The sequence below is a fragment of the Cynara cardunculus genome (genome assembly GCF_001531365.2).
Source record: "Cynara cardunculus var. scolymus isolate 2C chromosome LG 1, CcrdV1, whole genome shotgun sequence".
Classification (NCBI taxonomy): domain Eukaryota; kingdom Viridiplantae; phylum Streptophyta; class Magnoliopsida; order Asterales; family Asteraceae; genus Cynara; species Cynara cardunculus.
In genome coordinates, this window is record NC_037528.1 from 18,022,580 (window position 1) to 18,041,890 (window position 19,311).

The following is a 19,311-nucleotide window of genomic DNA, read 5'->3' on the forward strand; positions in this document are numbered from 1 at the left end:
ACTTCTCTTGCAAGAAGTGTGGTTGGGTATGTAATAGTTATCCTCTGATTCCTGCTATATATGTGTATGATTGTGAATTGCAGTATATTTATATTACAAATTGATGCTTTGATTTTGGTGGGTTTTGGTGAGAATGTGTGTTTGATTGTTCTAGTTTTGTAACTAGGGTACTATGATTGTTCTTAAATTAGCTTCCATTTATGCATGTGTAATTTGTTTATGTGTGAATTTTGAATATGTAACTTTGATTAATGAACCGATTCAATGATTATAGGTAGGTTTTTTATGGTCAAAATATATCTATATTCCAATCAATGTGTAATAGGATTTTTATTGTTTTTGTTTTTTTAGAATGATTTACATATTCATTTTATTTTTGCTGTTGATGCTCGTGGTGGGTTTGTATAAGTTCATCTTATTTCCCGCAAATCTTTAAAAAAAGCTCTCATTTTCATCAAATTTTGAAACATTGTCCCTCTTTTCTATATCTTTATGGGATAAGCAAAATTGTTTATTTTCAGCTTTTTATACCCAAATTTGCTTTTCATCTTCTTTAATCTTCTTTCATCTCTGAAACTATAATGATCTCAAATGAGTATTTGTTTGAGTGCTAAAATCAAAGCAGAAAGCCCATATTACATATGAACGACTATTAATATATTTTGCTGTTTAATTTGAAGCATATAAATTGTATTTTATTCTCTAATTTGTAATTAATAGTATAAAAAAAGTAAAGCAATATTATTTTTGTTGGTAGAACATTTATTTAAAGTATGCATTTTGTCTTTTTCTTCCATTAAACCATTGATAATAGAAGTAATAACATTTTATTCAACATATAATTACAAATGAGTTATAATGGTAATTTTATTGTTGATAAGCACTTACCAAAAACATTTTGTTAACGCTTTTATCCGGACATCACTTGCGGACAATACTCTTACCCGGACAATAATTACCCGGTAAGAGTAGGTGAACGACCCCTTGATCGGTCCTCTTTCGGGCCTCATTTTTTCAAAAAACTTGTAAGTTGTAACTAGTCTCAAACTCTCAGACCATATCTGGTCTACTCTCTGTCTCGGGTCAAGCAAGTCAAGTTTAGGCTTTTAGCCATGTAGTAGAATTAGATTGTAGGATATTAACTATTGAGTCAGGCGGGCCGACTTATTTGTCGACTGCAGTTGGGCTAGATATTAGGGATGGTGATTTGCCCCGACTCGGTGGGGAACCCGGTTCACCCGACCCGAACGGGGACGGGGATTCCCAGCTAAAACAAGTCCTGGGGCCCTCGGTAGACTTAAACCAGGGACAGGGACGGGGGATGTTACTCAAACCGGGGCCGGAGATCCTCTATTTATGGGGTTTGACCGGGGATTGCTAAAGATTTGACCGGGGACGGGATGATAATCCCCGTACTCTACCGGAGACCGGGGCCGGGGGATGTTACTACAAACCGGGGGTGAGGATTACAAAATCTGCCCCATCCCCGTCCCATTGCCATGCCTACTAGATATGGCCAATGGGCCCGGCCGGCCTGGTCCAGGACCGATGGAGGACCGAATTGGGACAGGCCCGGCCCGGGATCGATTGGGACCGGTTTGTGACTGCCATTTTGGTACCGATTATGATTTTCGTCAAAAAACAAGGCCCGACACGAGACCAACCCGATTTTTCATAAAAAAAAAATTTATATGTATTTCTAACTTTCTATGTCTATTTGATTGAAAATGAATTACAAGTTTATAATAGAACGTATTTTTTAAGTGTATTTAATTGAAAACCAATTATAAAACTATAATAAAACGTATTTTTTAAGTGTATTTGATTGAAAATCAATTATAAAACTACAATAAAAATATTTAAGTGTATTTGCTTGATCCAATTGCATATTTAAAATATTATTAGAATAACAATTAAAATATTATTAAAATTTATCAAAAAGAAATTAAAAAATTAAAAAAAAAAGCTTTTTTAATATAGGACCGGTTTGGGCCCGGCCTGGGACCAGTTATCCTAACCGGTTATAAGAACCAGGAATGATCCAAATTGTTACTGTTTTTGCCCGATATGATTTGGGCCCATCCCAGGCTGGCCCGAGATCGGTATTTGGCCATGTATAAGTTGCGCTAGTGAAGGCCCATCCCAACTAGATTTATAGAATTGTTGGGTTTTGGGTCGGTGGTTTCGGTGGGAAGAACGACGGAGATGGAGGAAGCAGTCAAGCTGGAAAACTTCATGGAATGGGCGACTGCTCTTGGAATTTCTGATTCTCCCTTTATCAACGTCGACAAAGATGAATTGCAGTGCCCTAATCATCGTCAGGCGTCTTCTTGCCTTGGACAAACTCTCTCTATATCCTATTTCCCTAACGCCGGCGGGTAACATAAAGTTCTTAATCCTTTCCCTGGTTCTATTAGCTGTATGTGTAATATGTGTGCTTTTTGGTGACATAATATCCAGGAGAGGATTATGTGCAGTGCGTGATCTTCAGAAAGGTCAATTGATACTCAGAGTTCCAAAGTCAGCTTTAATGACCTCCCAAAGCCTAATATTGAATGATCACAGACTATCCATATCTATCCCCAAATTTTCTCTGTCTTCTACACAGGTATATTAATGTTATTGTTCGTTAATAACAGGGAATTGTATGTTAGTTCAGGGAAATTTTATGTAGCTGATATGAATTCATCACTTTAAATTGTCAAGTCTGATACTTAGAAATAAATATCAACATAATGTTTAGGCTGAATCACTTGATCCTTCATATTGTAAAGCTCAGAAGCTTGAAAGCAGATATTTCGATTCATAACACATTTCCTTACAGATGTGCTCTTGATGTAGAACCAATTGCATGCATGTATCTAAAGAAATATGATACGGAAAAGTAATTCCAAAGCATTTTGTAGTGCAGATACTGACTGTGGCATTGCTAAATGAAGTGGCTAAGGGAAAGCGTTCCTGGTGGTACCTTTACTTGACCCAATTCCCTTCCAATTATGACATATTGTCAAGTTTTGATCAGTTTGAGATACAAGCTTTGCACGTGAGAATATACTTATTTATCTTATAATATATAAAGAGCTATGTGTCCACCTTCCTTGGATGGGACATGTTATTCTGAAGTGTTTCAAGTAACTGGCAGCTGGATGATGCTACTTGGGCTGCAGAGAAGGCATTGGAGAAGGCCAAAATGGAGTGGGAAAGTGCTACTACCATTATGGAAGAACTTATGTTCAAGCCACATTACATGAGTTTCAAGGCATGGATCTGGGCTTCTGCATCTGTAAGTGTATCTGGCATTTTGTTTTTAACAATTTTTTTGGTGCAACAATCATACAACTCTTGTGGGTAAAGAACTGCCATCTTAAGGAACTTTGTAGTGGTGTAGGAACGAGATTGAGGAAAAAAGGAATCTCAGGAATGCTAAAGGAAAAAAAAATAGGGATCGGAGAATCATTTTTACAGGAACACTCAGTTCTAGTATGCCCCACTCTAGGAGAGCATGATCTCAGAGGAAAACCAAAACAAACTGATCCACTAAATCCCACTCGAAAGTAGGCTAATCGAGGAAATTAACTGGTAATTGAGCTTCTGGGGATGAGGAAGAAGACTTAACAATCCTATAGGAGGTGATGAAGAGCCTGGAGTAGCCTTAGTCATAAATCTTATGCTAGACATTATTATCAACACAGGTGAGTGCATTTAGACCTATAAGTGAGAGTGTTTGACCCAAAATAAAGATGACTTATGCACAGAGGCAAGAAATAGAGCAGGGGAATTTTCTAAAATCTCAGGGGTAGTTTTGTAACAACAGTTGGTTCTTATATTAGTTAGGCGGTTGATTCAGTAGTTGGTACTGGTTAAGTCTGTTAGCAGCTAGTATAAATAAGGGAGAGAGCTGGTCTTTTCTGGTATTCACTTTGTAAGGGAGAATTTCTTGAGAGAGCTCCAGCCTCTCGAAAGCTGGCTTTTGAATAAATCATCCAACAATTCTGTGAAATACTTCATTTGCTTTTGAAAATTTGTGTTGGTTTTCATCAGAGACAAACAGACGTTACCCTATAATTGAAGATGATGATAGGGAAATCAATGTAGAACTGTAGAAGCACCTTGTGTTTGATGGAAAACCTGACTCTCATGACTTCCTAAACTGGCTGTCTGGTATGGTCAAATTGTTTGTGTCGTATGATATGTCTGAAAAAGGGAAAGAGTGGTTTGCCAAGATGAAGCTGGTTGAACAGGCTAAGTTGTTTTGAACCAATGTTGAGAGAAACAAATAATGCTCAAGTGAAGCCTGCATTACATATTTACATTACATATTGAGTTGACATTAGAATATAACCGAAAGAAAACAATTTTTAAAATTTGATTATAAATGAATTGGTCCTAATTTGTCTCATTTAGTCCATTTATGACAATAGCTACTGAAGAGGGAGCTTTAAATGCTGATGAAATTGATAATCTTTTGTTGGCTTGATGGAACTATTTATCCTTGATTGATTTTATGCTTGACGTACTTCCATGTTTTAATTTTATCATGTTTAAAACTTGTTTGAGATATCTTCCTGCACAATGTTTAATCGCAGTTTTTTATCGTGTGAAGATATCTTCCCGCACAATGCATATTCCATGGGATGCTGCTGGTTGTTTTTGTCCAGTGGGTGACCTTTTCAATTATGCTGCACCTGGGGAGGAGCAAGTTCTCTATGGAGACTTGACAGTGGCGGACACGGGTGCAAGGTTAGACGGAGAGCAGTCAGATGCTCAGTCACTTAGGTTGACCGATGGTGTATTTGAAGAAGAGTCTGCAGCATACTGCTTTTACGCTAGAAGAAACTACAGAAAAGGAGATCAGGTATTGCTTAACATTCTTGGTAAACTTTGAAGCATAATTTATTCGATGAAATATATATGATTTTCTTTATCTTATGTTCGTCCAACGTCTCACACTCCTGGCTTTATGCATCTTAGAAATAAACTCTGTATGTAAAACTTTACAAGCTTGATATATCAGGAGAATTAGATTATTTAACTTGCCTTATTTGTAACATGATGAATTTTTCGGCAATTTATCCAAATTCCAAACTACTGGTTTTGTATTGCAGGTTCTCTTAAGCTATGGAACATACACAAATTTGGAGCTTCTAGAACACTATGGTTTCATTCTAGATGGAAACCCAAATGATAAGGCCTATGTTCCCTTACCTTCTGACCTTCATTCTTTATGCTCATGGCCAGGAGACTCTCTATACATCCAACAAAACGGAAAGCCATCTTTTGCCTTGCTATCTGCTATGCGATTATGGGCAACACCCACACACCTACAAAAGTCGGTTCGACACCTTGCTTATTCTGGATCACCTGTATCAAATGCAAATGAGATAATCGTTATGGAGTGGTTAGCAAAGAAATGCCGTTTGGTCTTGAAGAGTTTAACATCAATCAAAGAAGATAAGTCATTGTTATCTGTTATGGACAAAGAGTTTGAGTCAGCCATGGAGCTCAAGTGTGCATTATTGGGTTTAACAGATGAGACTTGCGCCTTCTTGAAAAACAACAATTTACTGAACAATGAGATCATAGATTTACCCAGAAAGGCAATAAGGTCACTGGATAAATGGAAATTGGCAATAAGGTGGAGGGTGAAGTACAAGATGATGCTATGCGACTGTATTTCATATTGTATAACGGTAATTAATGATCTTTCTTGACGATTTTATATAAAAACGATATAGGGAGTGTTTGTGCTTGATGGTCATCGGTCCAGATGCTGAAGCGATGGAAGTCATTACGGATTGTGCAAATCTTGAAGAATTGTTGTGACAGCTAAAAGCAACAGGGGTCAGCAGAATACCATTTAGGTAAAAAGTTTGACGAGCCTTTTTTGGCTTCACTTGGTAGCTAAAACTTTGCATACATCTCATGCTCAAATTCAAATTTAGGTTAATTATGGTAATCAGGTGGGTTAAATGCATCATTAACTACTAATTTTCTTATCAGATACATCAACATCAAGACTAACTTTTTTACGTTCTCAATACATGTAAAATAATTATGGCTGATCAAAGAGAGCAAAAACCTCAGAAACAGTAAATGGAGAAGAAATTTATATTGCATCGGCTCATACGCAACACTTATATACATTTTAAGAACTCTGGTAATTAGTATTTTCGATGCAAAATAAACAAATATTTTGAGAAACTGTTGCAATCACAAATACGAAAACCTAAAGAAACACAAAGAATAGGCATTGGAGATCACCGTAAATCAAAACAAGAAAATCCCCAAACTAAGTCGATCCCTTATTCATTGCACAAAATGAGATTGTATCAAAAGCCCCATCAATCCCTTTAAGAGCTAAATAGAATATCTTAATGAAATCTTTAAACCCTAAACTAAATTAAAAACCCAAATATACATTAAAATCCAGAAATTACCAAAATTGAAATAAATAGCGTACAACCCCTGGAAGATCTCTGACTCACAGAGTAGAAGCATATGAGGGTAGCGAGTGGACAGTTTTTGTAATGCTTTAATGGTTAGGTTTCGTTTTGTGTTTATTTAAATGCTTTATTCCCCACATTTGACTTGTACATGAGGACACTGTCAGTGCTACGGAAAACCACAATGAAAATGAAACCTTAATGACGTTCCCGGTAATTTCAAAAAGATAGGGACGAAAACAAAGTTTTTGAGATTCTCTAAAATAAAAAAAATGAAGGTTTTCTTTTTTATAATAGATTCTCTATAATGTTTTCAAAAATAGAGAAAACATGAAAAATTTCTAAAACTTATTTAGGGAGAGAGAAATGATTATTATATTTAATTTCACTGATGAGATTGAATTATTATTACTTTATATAATTTTTTAAAGTATATTGGAATGATAAAATTGGAGAATATAAATAAACAAAATATATATATAAAATAGAGAATCTGTTGAAATTGAATGTAATTGTTTTCAATGATTTAAATTTTAGATATCTATACAATATTATAAAGCATTTGACAACAACTCTTAAAAACCATTTTTTATGCGTAAAATACTGTTTATTAATGCATATTACTTAAAACTCAAGATTACAAGTAGATTGTGCGTAAATACAAGTTATTAAAGCTCCATATCTGAATTCGTGTAACTAACTGCAGATAAACATAATCAAATACAAGATAAACATCTCATTTTAAATATAAAAAATCTAAAATATAATTAGGCTAATAATTGAGTTCTAACAGAATACTTAATCATTATCTTTATAAAATGTTATCTATACTATATTATAAAGCATTCGATAAAAACTCATAAAAACCACTTTTTATGCGTAAAGTACTGTTTATGATAAAAAAATTATAAATTAAAGAAATTACATAAAAATGAGAACTTTTAAATAGTTGATTTAATATTAACATTGATATATTTTTCTTCAAATTTTTATGATATCTTTAAATTTATATTTTATTCAAAAATAAAATCATTAATGCTTTCTTAAAAACACATAAAATCGTATTATAAAATCGACAGGAACAAATAATAAAATAAAACATTAAAATCGAAATGTTTCTCGCTACATTGTACGGTACTCTTCTGGTTTATGATAAAGAAATTATAAAAAACTTGTTACAGATGCTCACCAACGATTTTTGTAATTTTGCGTACGTGCACTGCGTTGGATTGAATTTCAAACCTTGGACTAAAAATGGAAAATAAAGTCAAACCGGAGGGGTAATGTGTAATCGCATGGAACTTCAAAGATCTGGTTTGCCAATATGTCAAAGTTTTGAAATTGGGTAAAACTGTTTGGTTGCAAGGTCCGTTTTGGAACCAAAATTTTTGAACGACTCGCACCCACCTCGCAATCTAACTACTCTATACAATCGTCCTTCATTCTAGATCAAACCCCCCTCGTAAAATGATAATGTATCGAGACAGGAATCGGTCGTTGAAGTCAAGTTCAGATTCTCGAGTTATACTTCAATTGAGGTAAGGTTTACTCGTCAATTCATAAAGTAATCGTATATTTGTTGTTGATTTACGATGTCTATCGATTTGGGGTAGTTTTCATGGAGTAATAGTGATCCTAAGGTCATAATTTTGCATCACTGTCGTGCATGGTTGTGGTCGATGCCGTCCTGATGAAAACTCATGATTTGGGTTTGATTTTATGCAAATTACTTTACGAATCATGTTAGGATATTTATTATAGGATGTTAGGACTTAATATATAACAAGTACTTGAAGCAAAATCCATAAAATCGAAGTGAAATCATAGAAAAAAATCCTGACGGTTTTTCTGTCAGGTCCACTACCTGGGACAAGCCGGGTGAGACCCGAATCACGTAGTTGATCTGGGCTAATTGTGGGTTTGGGATGATTTCGGGTCGTCACCATGGTTGAACCGCACAGACTAGGTCGTGGTTGTTGGGCCAAACAGGTGCTGGCTCAGTGGAGATTGACTCAAGAGGGGAGGGTTTTAGATATTTGACGTTGTAGAAATTTTAAGAAGTCTCCAAACATTATATAGTTGATATTTAAAATGTGATTCTGCATACTTTGAGACTTCTATGTATTATATTACTATTTGTGTACCCGCATAATATGGCGAATTGTAAAGTATCTATCATGATACATTTAACTTTTAAATATCATTTTTCTGCGTACATTTAACACACACACACACATATATATATATATATATATATATATATATATATATATATATATATATATAGGCATTATTAAGGTTCACAGTTCACTGTATAATGGGACACGTACTAAGTTGATCGCCAACACAAAATTGCTTGCTATTGGCCCAAGCTTGATAATCGACGTTAAGAGTCCAACCATTGTCGTCACCAACAATAAACGACTTGGCTGAAACTGAAGTAGCTAGAGGTGCTACCATTGCTAAGAGGAAGATGATGCTCCACTTGTTTTACCAACCATTTCAATTGCCTGCACATATATATGGTGATCATCGGTTCATCAATCTTTCAGTTTCATAAATATTATAATAGAATAGGACGTTTGAGACAATAGATTCACAGATGAAGATTAGACACTCATATCACATTCACAAATGAAGACTGTAGTTGCCAATTGGTGTGTTGATAAGGCACTCGAATCAGATTCACATACGAAGATTACCTGTTTTAGGGGAAGCAGCAAGTTGGTACCTCCATCAGCAACAATATTTGTGTTCATCCATTCAGTTGCATTCGTGATCGTTTCCTTTGTTGCCAACTCCAACGAACTCGAGAACATTCTAACCTCTCCATTCGAAGCTAAAACGTTAAAAGAATCTCCTTGATTAAGCTTCCAAAGAAATCCTATGACTTCATATTTCGTTTTCTGTAAAGGGTCGTCTGGCGTCCTGCCACTTATGTCGATTACAAATACCACTTCCTTTCTGAAGGCCTATTACCATTTGGTAAACACTTATGCTTTAGGGCTTGTTTGTTAATGGCTTAATAAGCTTAATGAGACTCACAACTTATTCTGTCAGCTATATATGACTGTTTGCTAGTGGCTTAATGATATAAAAAATTGCTTATTCAATAAGCTTCTAGGGGGAACTTTATGCAGAAAACCAATTTTTTTCTAAACCTTCCTCTCCCAATTAAAAAACATGTCCATTCGTCTATGAAAAACCCTCCCAAACAAAAACCTTCTCAATCTATACAAGGAGAAACATTTTTATCCATACAAGACTTAATTGAAAACCAATCTATAAACTGCCGCTAACCTTCTTGCTTCTGTTACTACCTGGGAGAAGATACAAGAAAAAAATATCTCTAATCATAATCTTGTAAAGATGGAGCTTGCAGAAGCAGACCTCCAAATATTTCATTTGAGCATGCCTGAAAAGATGCAGCCAACCCGTGAACCCAACACCATATGCTTTTGGTTTTAGTATTACCGCAAAATATGCTTTATAGGATATAAAAAATGTCTAAATGTGATAACAGGTTGCTTTATAGGACTCATATTTATATCATCAAACAATTATGCGTCCTATGTAAATGTGTTGCAATAAATTGACATAACACTTATAACAACTTTTAGTAGGGGCGGACCTATGAAAGCCAGCACAGTCCCGTGCATCCACTCAACCGATTATCCTAAGTAGTATTTTTTTGGTATGAGAGGTGCAAACACTAAACTTCTAGGAGTACTTTGTGATATTAGAAAATACAAAGAATATCAACCAAAAAACGCGAAAAGTCCCTTGACAACCAGAAAACTTAAAAAATCCCTAGAAAGGTGGCATTCGGCTAAAAGGATATCGGGCAACTTTGCAGGGCTTTGATCCACCTTTAAGGTGCACTTGGTTGGCAAAAATGTCAGGTCCATTGCTGACTTTTAGTACATGCAATTTTAAAATAAAGTGTCCTATTAGTCTTTTTATGTGATATTATTTGAAACAAAAGTATGTGTTCATAACACGCTTGTCAAAGTGTTCTATAAAAAACTAACAAGACACTTCATTTCAAAAGAGCCTGAAAAAACTTGTTAGTATGCCCAAATATGTCCTAACGTCATATTATAACACCTTTTTACATAGGATGCATAATTGTTTGATGGTGAAAGCATTAGAACATCTTGAGTACTTTTTTGGCATCCTAAAAACGTGTTCCCATAAAGATGGTAGGTCTTACCGAATACGCAAAATAGAAATCTTGAGAAGACCACTTGAGAACCTTTGAATCATACAAGAAGCTTAATTGGCCAGCCTGTCTTTTTAGTTCCTATAAAGAAGGAAACAGATTTAAACAAGAATGATATAAATGATCATCATCTGGTATAAAAGATGAAGATATGCATGCCTTGCCTTTAAAGGATGGCTACAAGTGTTGCATGTAATCCGAGTGCAGGTCAGAATTCACATATAGCAGTATTTTTTCTCTACAAGAAACTTTCTCGAAAACTGGAAATACATGAGCAGGGAAAGCAAAAGGCAGGCTGAGACATAACATTTTCTGAGACCATCTAACTTTAACTTGGAAATTGGATCCTCCTTCAATCTTAGGAAAGTTAAGTAACATATATGGTTATAAACAATCAACAAAATGAAAACATAAATCAACCAGCAATCAAGAAACGTAAACCTGCAAAATTTGAATTTGCAAACAAACATAAACCTGCAAAATGTACATGAGGCCAACTTCTAATCAAAACAACCAACAAGTAGATAGAAAATATTTTTTGCATCAAAACATGTCTACCAAAGAAATGGAGTGATCTGTTTGAGTGTTTTGTCCACCATGTATATATTCCACCCAACCACTCTGAAAAATGGGCAACTCAATTCTCTCAAACAACTCATTCTCTGATGAATGTAATCTCTGGATTGATATGATCTCATTCCAAATATCTACTCAAACAAGTAACAATATGTTACAACAACAAAATTTTCAATTTTCCTTTTTCTCTATCAAACCAGTAAAGTGAGTTGACAACATACTTCAAATCAAAGGCTATGAATATGATAGACCAACGCTATATTATCCCTATGGTGGCCGATAAAAAAACCCAAAAGCACAGTATTTTGAAAAATCAAATTATGGCGGTGAAGTTTGAAGCATTGAACTGATATGAAAATGTGAAACTACTTGAAAGAAAATACCATTTTTCAGAAATTACAGGGTAAACTCTTGAAAGATTCTCAATAGAAAATCTGGATTTAAATTCAGGTCAAACTCACAACACCAAGAACCAAACATGATTTAAATTCAGGTCAAACTCTTACCTAAAGATGGAGAAAGTCGAACACGAAATCAGAAGTCGAATAATGACGGGAACAATCGATCGATGGGAACAAATAGGCGTTACATTAGTCAATGGATCATACTTAAAAACACCTAAAAGTGAAATTGGAGAGAAAGATGAACACATAACTAATTACCTTGAATGTAAAAACTGATTACAAAGAAGTGAAGGAGAAGGAAGATGAACAAGTGATGGATTGAGAATGTAAAAACTAATTACCTTGAATGGAATCGTTAGATGAGCGATGGATAGAGAAAGGAATCAGCAGCCTAACCGTATAGACATATGAAATTGTATTAGGAATCATGATACTGAGAGCATGAATAGTCATATTGGGAATTAATTTGTGAATCTTCGATTTGGGGAGCACGAGGTCTGAACGAAGCAAAGGGGAGGCGTGTCTTGGGAAGATGATATTTTGAGAGTAGTGTTGCCACCTATATTCTAAGTGTGCATTAAGAAGTTGTATTCTATGCTGATAGTATTGTAATTAAGACTTTGTGTATCAAAAGGTAGTACCTTATGCATTTAAGTTTGTTTTTAAGACTTTTCTCAAATCTGGTTTATAAGGTAGGATAGATATGGTCAACAAATTATGAGACATATTTTGACCATATGTTTTTGAACTATAATTTTTGTTCTGTTTATAATCAATCCCTATAATCAGGCTTTGGAATCAAAACTCATATTAAGAATAGTAATGGTGAATGAACACTAGTATTATATCTTTGTTGAAGTGTTATACTATGTTTGTTGTTAAAATATATGTATATCGATCATACTTGGGATAAAATACTCAAATTTTATTTTAGATACTAGAGCGGCTTAGGGCTCGGTCTAAGTTCTGATGAGCTCAATGTGAGCTCGTTCGCCAATTGAATATTAAATATTCGGTTGAAATACTTAGAGAGATATTGTGACGTATGTAGGCGGAATTGTGAACGAATCAGAAAAGCTTCGAGGCGAGTTTCACATGACTTTAAAACTGTGATATATGCTATACATATATGCTAGTGTATGCTTCACATACAACTCTGATTCAAGAATGATGTGAATATGAAAACATGAGCTTTGATATGAAATGCATGAAATAATTTTTCTACTTGTGGATCATGAGCCAGTACTAATAATGGTAAACCGCAATGATGTATATACTAGTTAACGTTGTGAAGTACTTCTATAATGAGTCGATTGATGTAAGCCTGTACATGTATCGTCTTTACTCTTTATGCATGGTAATCGCATGCTCATATTTGTTTGATCCACAAAGTACTTGATGTTGAAATCCATGACATTTATCTTTGCATCCACGAATTTGATGATGTTGTACATTGTGATGCTACATTATTACAATATTTTACTTGATATGTATTTGCGATGCTCTGTTTAAGGTATGTTTTAAGAAAGTATGAACCCACTAAATTTAAGCCGACTATCAACATGTATCTCAGGAGGAACCAAAGCCGTAGCTCAAAAGGAAAGAAAAATGTCTAGAAATACTTTGAGACCCTATTTTTATTTCATAGATAATGTTTATGTATCAAATTGACGTTTTATTTGTATTTGGTCACCACCTAGGGGGAGTAGCATGTGACATATTGTATGCAAATGTTGGTAAATACCATTTGGCATCGGTCACATATGATTTCTTGACAGACTACTATTTGTCAAAATTTAAAAAGCAAGTGGTTAAGATTTGCTCATGAGTTCATCAGATGTCTTTAGTTGGAATCACATATTTATGTATTATTCATTAAATTATTAAAGATGAATCAAGAAACATATAACAAAATTTGAAAACAGGGTTAGGAATTTAGAAAGCCAGATTCAATTACAAGAGTTATGTCCTCTCCAAGAAACTAGGAATCAAACATCTCTCCCAACGCAAAATTCTTTTCTTTTCACAAACACCTTCACATTTCTGGAAACTATCCCTTCCTAACAATTCCAAATGGTTGACAAAACCAGAAGCAAAGCAAACTCATAAAAGTTATTCAATCTAACAAGTACCATTGCCTATAAATCCCACAAACTTCTTCAGAATCAAATAAAATCCTGGGTTTGCTTGTGTTGTGTATCTAAAATCTTTAACAGCTCAAGAATTCATCATGGCTTCTTCAAGTTCGATTATGAAACGTTCCGAATCAGTAGTCGACACCATGCCAGAAGCGTTGAGGCAGAGCCGGTATCATATGAAGAAATGCTTTCTGAAGTATGTAGAAAAGGGAAAGAGGATGATGAAACTCCACCATTTGATGCAAGAAATGGAGAGTGTCATTGAGGAGAAGGACGAAAAGGCTCAGGTCTTGGAAGGCTTACTCGGTTACATCTTGTGCACAACTCAGGTATGTACCAAATCCTATCTATATATATCTATATATCTAGACTTTCTGAAAGCTGGGACTCTTTTAACTTTTGATCTCACAGGAAGCAGCGATTGTTCCTCCTTATGTTGCCTTTGCTATAAGGCCGAACCCTGGATTCTGGGAGTTTGTTAAAGTCAACTCTAACGATCTGTCTGTTGATGGGATCACTGCCATAGATTACTTGAAATTCAAGGAGGCAATCGTTGATGAGACATGGTATGCAAGATTTTATAGTCAGGATTTTGTGAACGTTTGTTGGAAACTTATAGAAGCTCTACTAATGTTCAAATCTTTCAGGGCTGATGATGAAAATGCATTGGAGGTTGACTTTGGTGCAATGAACTTCAATATGCCTACCATGAGCTTATCTTCATCGATCGGAAATGGAGTTAACTTCGCATCAAAGTTCATTACTTCTAAACTTTATGCTCAATCCGGCAGCCAACAGCTTCTTGTTGATTACTTGCTCTCATTAAATCATCTTGGAGAAGTATGACATGATTTGAAGTAAATATAATTTTCACAAGAACAAATCCATTTACTTAGTTTTAATGATTTCAAATCAAATATGCAGAAACTTATGATAAATGATACACTGAACACAATTTCAAAGCTCCAAGGGGCTCTAACAGTGGCTCTGGCTGCCCTTTCTTCATTGCCCAATGATACTCCATATGAAAGCTTCGAGCTTAGGTAAAGTTTCTTTAAACTATTGTCTATTTATATGAATTTACTTGAACCCGTAGCCAGAAACTTAAAACCATGGTGTATACAGGTTTAAAGAATGGGGTTTTGAGAAGGGATGGGGAGATAATGCAGAAAGGGTGAGGGAAACAGTTCGATTCCTATTGGAGGTTCTTCAAGCACCTGACCCTGTAAACCTGGAGAAATTCTTTAGCAGGGTCCCTAGCATATTCAACGTCGTGTTATTCTCAATCCATGGGTATTTTGGTCAATCAAATGTTCTTGGCTTGCCTGATACTGGAGGGCAGGTGGTTTATGTTTTGGATCAAGTTGTGGCTTTAGAAGAGGAATTGCTCCTCAGAATTAAGCAGCAAGGGCTCAACTACAAGCCTCAGATTCTTGTGGTGAGAATAATATTTTTCATTTCTAGAATGAAATGTTTATGATGTTACTAATTTACAAATGTTGACCTGAATCAGGTGACTCGACTTCTCCCTGATGCCAAGGGGACCAAGTGTAATCAGGTGCTGGAGCCAGTTATGAACACAAAACATTCCCACATAATTAGAGTCCCGTTTAGGACCGAAAAAGGCATTCTTCGTAAATGGGTGTCTCGATTCGATATTTATCCGTACCTTGAGAAGTTCACTCAGGCATGCTCCCTTTCATTTCGCTTTGTGTTCATGATTGTATTTATTTGATTGGATATTTAATCACTCGAACTAAAATCAATAGGATGCAAGTGAGAAAATCATCGAAATGATGGAAGGGAAACCAGATCTTATAATTGGAAATTATACTGATGGAAATCTGGTAGCATCTCTCATGGCTAACAAACTCGGAACCACATTGGTACGTCTATGCTCATTGTTTTCACAATCTTTAAGCAAACCCCAAAATTTTCTTTGTATGAATGATCCGTTTGAGCACGAATCGGCAGGCTACGATTGCACATGCTTTAGAGAAGACCAAGTACGAAGATTCGGACATGAACTGGAAGCAATTGGACCCAAAATATCACTTCTCCTGCCAATTCACAGCTGATATGATTGCGATGAATTCAGCAGATTTCATCATCACCAGTACTTACCAAGAAATTGCTGGAAGGTTTGATATCAAAACATAACCACATTACTTATTTATGGTTGAATAAATGATGGTTTTGAGCTTTCTGATGTTTGGTTTGCAGTAAAGATAGGCCTGGGCAGTATGAAAGCCACGGAGCATTCACGCTTCCAGGACTATATAGAGTCGTTTCAGGCATCGATGTGTTCGATCCTAAGTTCAACATTGCTTCTCCAGGAGCTGATCAGACCGTGTATTTCCCTTACACCGACACACAGAAACGATTCACTTCATTTCGGCCTGCCATTGAGGAACTACTCTTTAATCAAGCTGATAACAACGAACACATGTAAGTTGGATAACATCTCGCTGAACTACGTAAACTTATGCATTATATGTCACTACTGCAAAATCGGTTTTATAGGATGTCAAAGATGTCTAAATGTCCTAATCAACTACTTTACAAGACTTTAAGTTTATAGGACCAAATAATTATTATGTATCCTGTATGAAGGTATTACAATAGGATGTTAGGGTGTATTTGACATCCTAACAAGTTTTTAAGGAGAGTTTTGAAATAAAACGTACAATTAGCGTATGTTTGATCTGCACACGAGTATGCAACTCTTTGACATCGATATTCTGGAAACAGTGGATACTTGGAAGACAATAAGAAACCGATCATCTTCTCAATGGCAAGGCTTGATACTGTGAAGAACATCACAGGACTCACCGAGTGGTTTGGAGAGAACAAGAGGCTGAGGAGTCTGGTTAATCTTGTTATTGTGGCCGGTTTCTTTGATCCATCAAAATCAAAAGATAGAGAAGAGATGGCAGAGATAAAGAAAATGCACTTGTTGATAGAGAAATACCAACTCAAAGGTCAAATAAGATGGATAGCAGCACAAACTGATCGAAACAGAAACAGTGAGCTTTACCGTTTTATTGCTGACTCAAAGGGAGCGTTTGTTCAACCTGCTTTATATGAAGCATTTGGACTCACGGTCATTGAGGCAATGAACTGCGGCTTGCCAACTTTTGCAACAAATCAAGGTGGTCCAGCTGAGATCATCGTTGATGGGGTTTCTGGATTTCAGATTGATCCCAACAATGGTGATGAATCCAGCAACAAGATTGCTGATTTTTTCCAGAAATGCAAAGAGGATGCTGAATACTGGAACATAATTTCGGAAGGAGGTTTGAAGCGTATATATGAATGGTAATCAAATCAAATACTTGATCCGTAAGACATTGGAATCAAAATTTTGATTACTAACATTTGTTTCTGATTTTTCAGCTACACATGGAAGATTTATGCAAATAAAGTGTTGAATATGGGGAACATTTACACGTTCTGGAAGCAGTTAAACAAGGAACAGAAACAATTGAAACAAAGATACATCCAACTATTCTACAATCTTCATTACAAGAGCATGGTACATATACATGTTGGCTTATAATTTTGATCAGACAACACAGATTTAATAATCCAACAAAAGGGTTCCTAAAACTGTTTTAATTCATATGTGAATACCACAGGTTAGGACTGTGCCTATTGCTAGCGATGAGGCTCAACCTGTACCCGTGCCAAGGGCAAAGACTTCAACTCAGCCGATGCAAAGGCATGCCATCTAAAGATTTTTTGTTTAACATCTATAAACTTAATTTGTTCTTTTTAATTCTTGATAATTAGTATACGTTCAACTGATGGATGAGTTCTTTCTTTTTCTCTAACAGACGCACGCAATCCAGGTTGCAAAGGTAAATTCTGAAGTTAACCATTATTTAGTTTATCGATCTGGTTTTTGAACTACACACTTCGACTTACACAGTATTATTTCTTGCTTCATTCAGGCTTTTTGGAGCTTAAACGGTTGAGGGCAGTTCAGGTTTGTAACTGGTTTGTCCAGTTTACAACGATAAGTAAAGCGATTTGTGTACAAAAAAATAACATAAGTATCTGATAAAATGTCAATGAATTGTATAAAGATGAAAGAAAATAAAGAAATTCACATTCTTTGTCTATGTTTTGTTAATTTTCTGCAGAAATTGCATCATTAACCTCGATTGAATTTGAATGATCTCATACATTATAAAGTTTAGATGGCCTAAGTTCCTTGGTGACGTTGAAATAATTAATCACAGCGAACCATTGATCCCATCTTTTTACTCTATGAACGGCTATTGTATCAGGAATAAGCTCGTGTGAGCATCTCCCATTCTTGCCAGGGTAATCGTACATTGCCGGCTTATTAGAAAACCTGTTTCGTGCTTTCTGGCCAAGATCTAACCATCTTCCGACCAGTTTATCCTCCGGTCCATAAGTGTTGTTTCTAGGAATATCTGAGTTTGCGATCCATTCCACCAAATCCCATGACAAAATATACCCCATTCCCGACATATACGAGACAAAAGGATTCATACTTTGGCACGGAATCACGAATCCATAGTAACAATCCGATCTCGGAAGCGGCTGCAGCGAGGATGTTAGCGGCAAAAGGCGCAAGAAGACATCATCGTCAGCCTTCATCACATAGTTGTAAGTTCGAGATAGGATTCGAGGAAGTGACGAGAAGTATGTGTAGGTTTTCCCGTTGTTCATGTTTTCTGAACAGTTGAGAATGATAATATCGTTGAATCTTAGGATTTCAAGGGCTATTAGGACTCGTTGTTCTTGTTTTGTGAGGTTGCAGAAGACAAACTTAACGTCTACTTCGGCTAATGGAGAGGATTGGATGCCATAGATGAGACGGAGGAAATGGCGGCGATCATAGTTATCTGCTCGAGTAAGGATTCCTATCAGGAGGCTGAATTGCTTTGTCGACGGGTAGTTTTGGATGTTTGACGAAAGTAGATATGGGGTTTTTACACCGAGGTTGAAGATGACGATGAGGATAGCAGCAGCCATGGAAGGTAACATAGCGAAAAAAAACCGTTTCTGGTTCATTTTCAACATGGATTTGGCTGGATTCACCATGGATGTATGGATACATTGAGGTTTATGTGAGAAATCAAGTAAATAATGTGAAATTCTTGCGAATGATTTTGTTTTATGGGTGAAGATCATGTTGTTTATGCTTTTTTTGCATCTGGGAAATGTGTTTAAAGGTGGGTTTTGTGGATCAAAAGTGAATCTTCAAGTGTCATTTTTCTCATGTTCTCACATTGTTCTTGTGAAAGTTGCAATACCCATGAAGAAGGAGCGTGTGAAAGTTACATAAACTACCTCCATGTTAATATGAAGTGCAGAAAGTACCCTTAGAGTCTTGGGTATTACATGGATGACCCAGTTTTTGGAAATGAAACTTTGCATTGACATTTTTAGATATTATCCATGCCATTCTAGCTAGTTTTTATCACTTATTTTTTAGCAAAAAATGAAATGAAACTTTAATGAGTAACTAATAAAAGTTTTGGCATTTTAATTTG

The 19,311-nt window shown here is 35.7% G+C and overlaps 4 protein-coding genes across 5 annotated transcripts; 2 read left to right on the forward strand and 2 right to left on the reverse strand.

Moving 5' to 3' along the window:
• Positions 1-2,191: 2,191 nt before the first annotated feature.
• Positions 2,192-5,749, forward strand: LOC112519153 (protein SET DOMAIN GROUP 40). The gene is made up of 6 exons (XM_025127152.1): positions 2,192-2,378; positions 2,461-2,608; positions 2,912-3,043; positions 3,143-3,283; positions 4,604-4,855; positions 5,106-5,749. Exons 1-6 carry the CDS (start codon positions 2,206-2,208, stop codon positions 5,709-5,711), a joined length of 1,452 nt encoding a protein of 483 aa, XP_024982920.1. The 5' UTR covers positions 2,192-2,205; the 3' UTR covers positions 5,712-5,749.
• Positions 5,750-8,784: 3,035 nt separating this feature from the next.
• Positions 8,785-12,113, reverse strand: LOC112511760. Of its 2 annotated transcripts, XM_025117499.1 has the most exons (6): positions 11,987-12,113; positions 10,830-11,022; positions 10,657-10,746; positions 9,764-9,858; positions 9,146-9,282; positions 8,785-8,953 (listed from the first exon to the last, which is right to left on the reverse strand). In XM_025117499.1, exons 3-6 carry the CDS (start codon positions 10,707-10,709, stop codon positions 8,906-8,908), a joined length of 333 nt encoding a protein of 110 aa, XP_024973267.1. In that variant the 5' UTR covers positions 10,710-10,746; positions 10,830-11,022; positions 11,987-12,113; the 3' UTR covers positions 8,785-8,905. The 2 variants fall into 2 exon arrangements, with proteins under 2 accessions (XP_024973267.1, XP_024973276.1); XM_025117508.1 differs by lacking the exon at positions 11,987-12,113 and having other exon boundaries at positions 10,830-11,314.
• Positions 12,114-13,989: 1,876 nt separating this feature from the next.
• Positions 13,990-17,862, forward strand: LOC112511753 (sucrose synthase 6-like). Its single transcript, XM_025117486.1, has 14 exons — positions 13,990-14,112; positions 14,195-14,349; positions 14,431-14,623; positions 14,708-14,826; positions 14,909-15,221; positions 15,297-15,470; positions 15,553-15,669; positions 15,758-15,924; positions 16,007-16,231; positions 16,535-17,101; positions 17,180-17,318; positions 17,422-17,504; positions 17,620-17,643; positions 17,737-17,862. The coding sequence occupies exons 1-14, from the start codon at positions 14,002-14,004 to the stop codon at positions 17,750-17,752; spliced, it is 2,403 nt and encodes an 800-aa protein (XP_024973254.1). The 5' UTR covers positions 13,990-14,001; the 3' UTR covers positions 17,753-17,862.
• A 103-nt stretch (positions 17,863-17,965) lies between these two features.
• Positions 17,966-18,859, reverse strand: LOC112520478 (beta-1,3-galactosyltransferase pvg3-like). The gene has a single exon (XM_025128946.1). It carries the CDS (start codon positions 18,857-18,859, stop codon positions 17,966-17,968), a length of 894 nt encoding a protein of 297 aa, XP_024984714.1.
• Between the last annotated feature and the right edge of the window lie 452 nt (positions 18,860-19,311).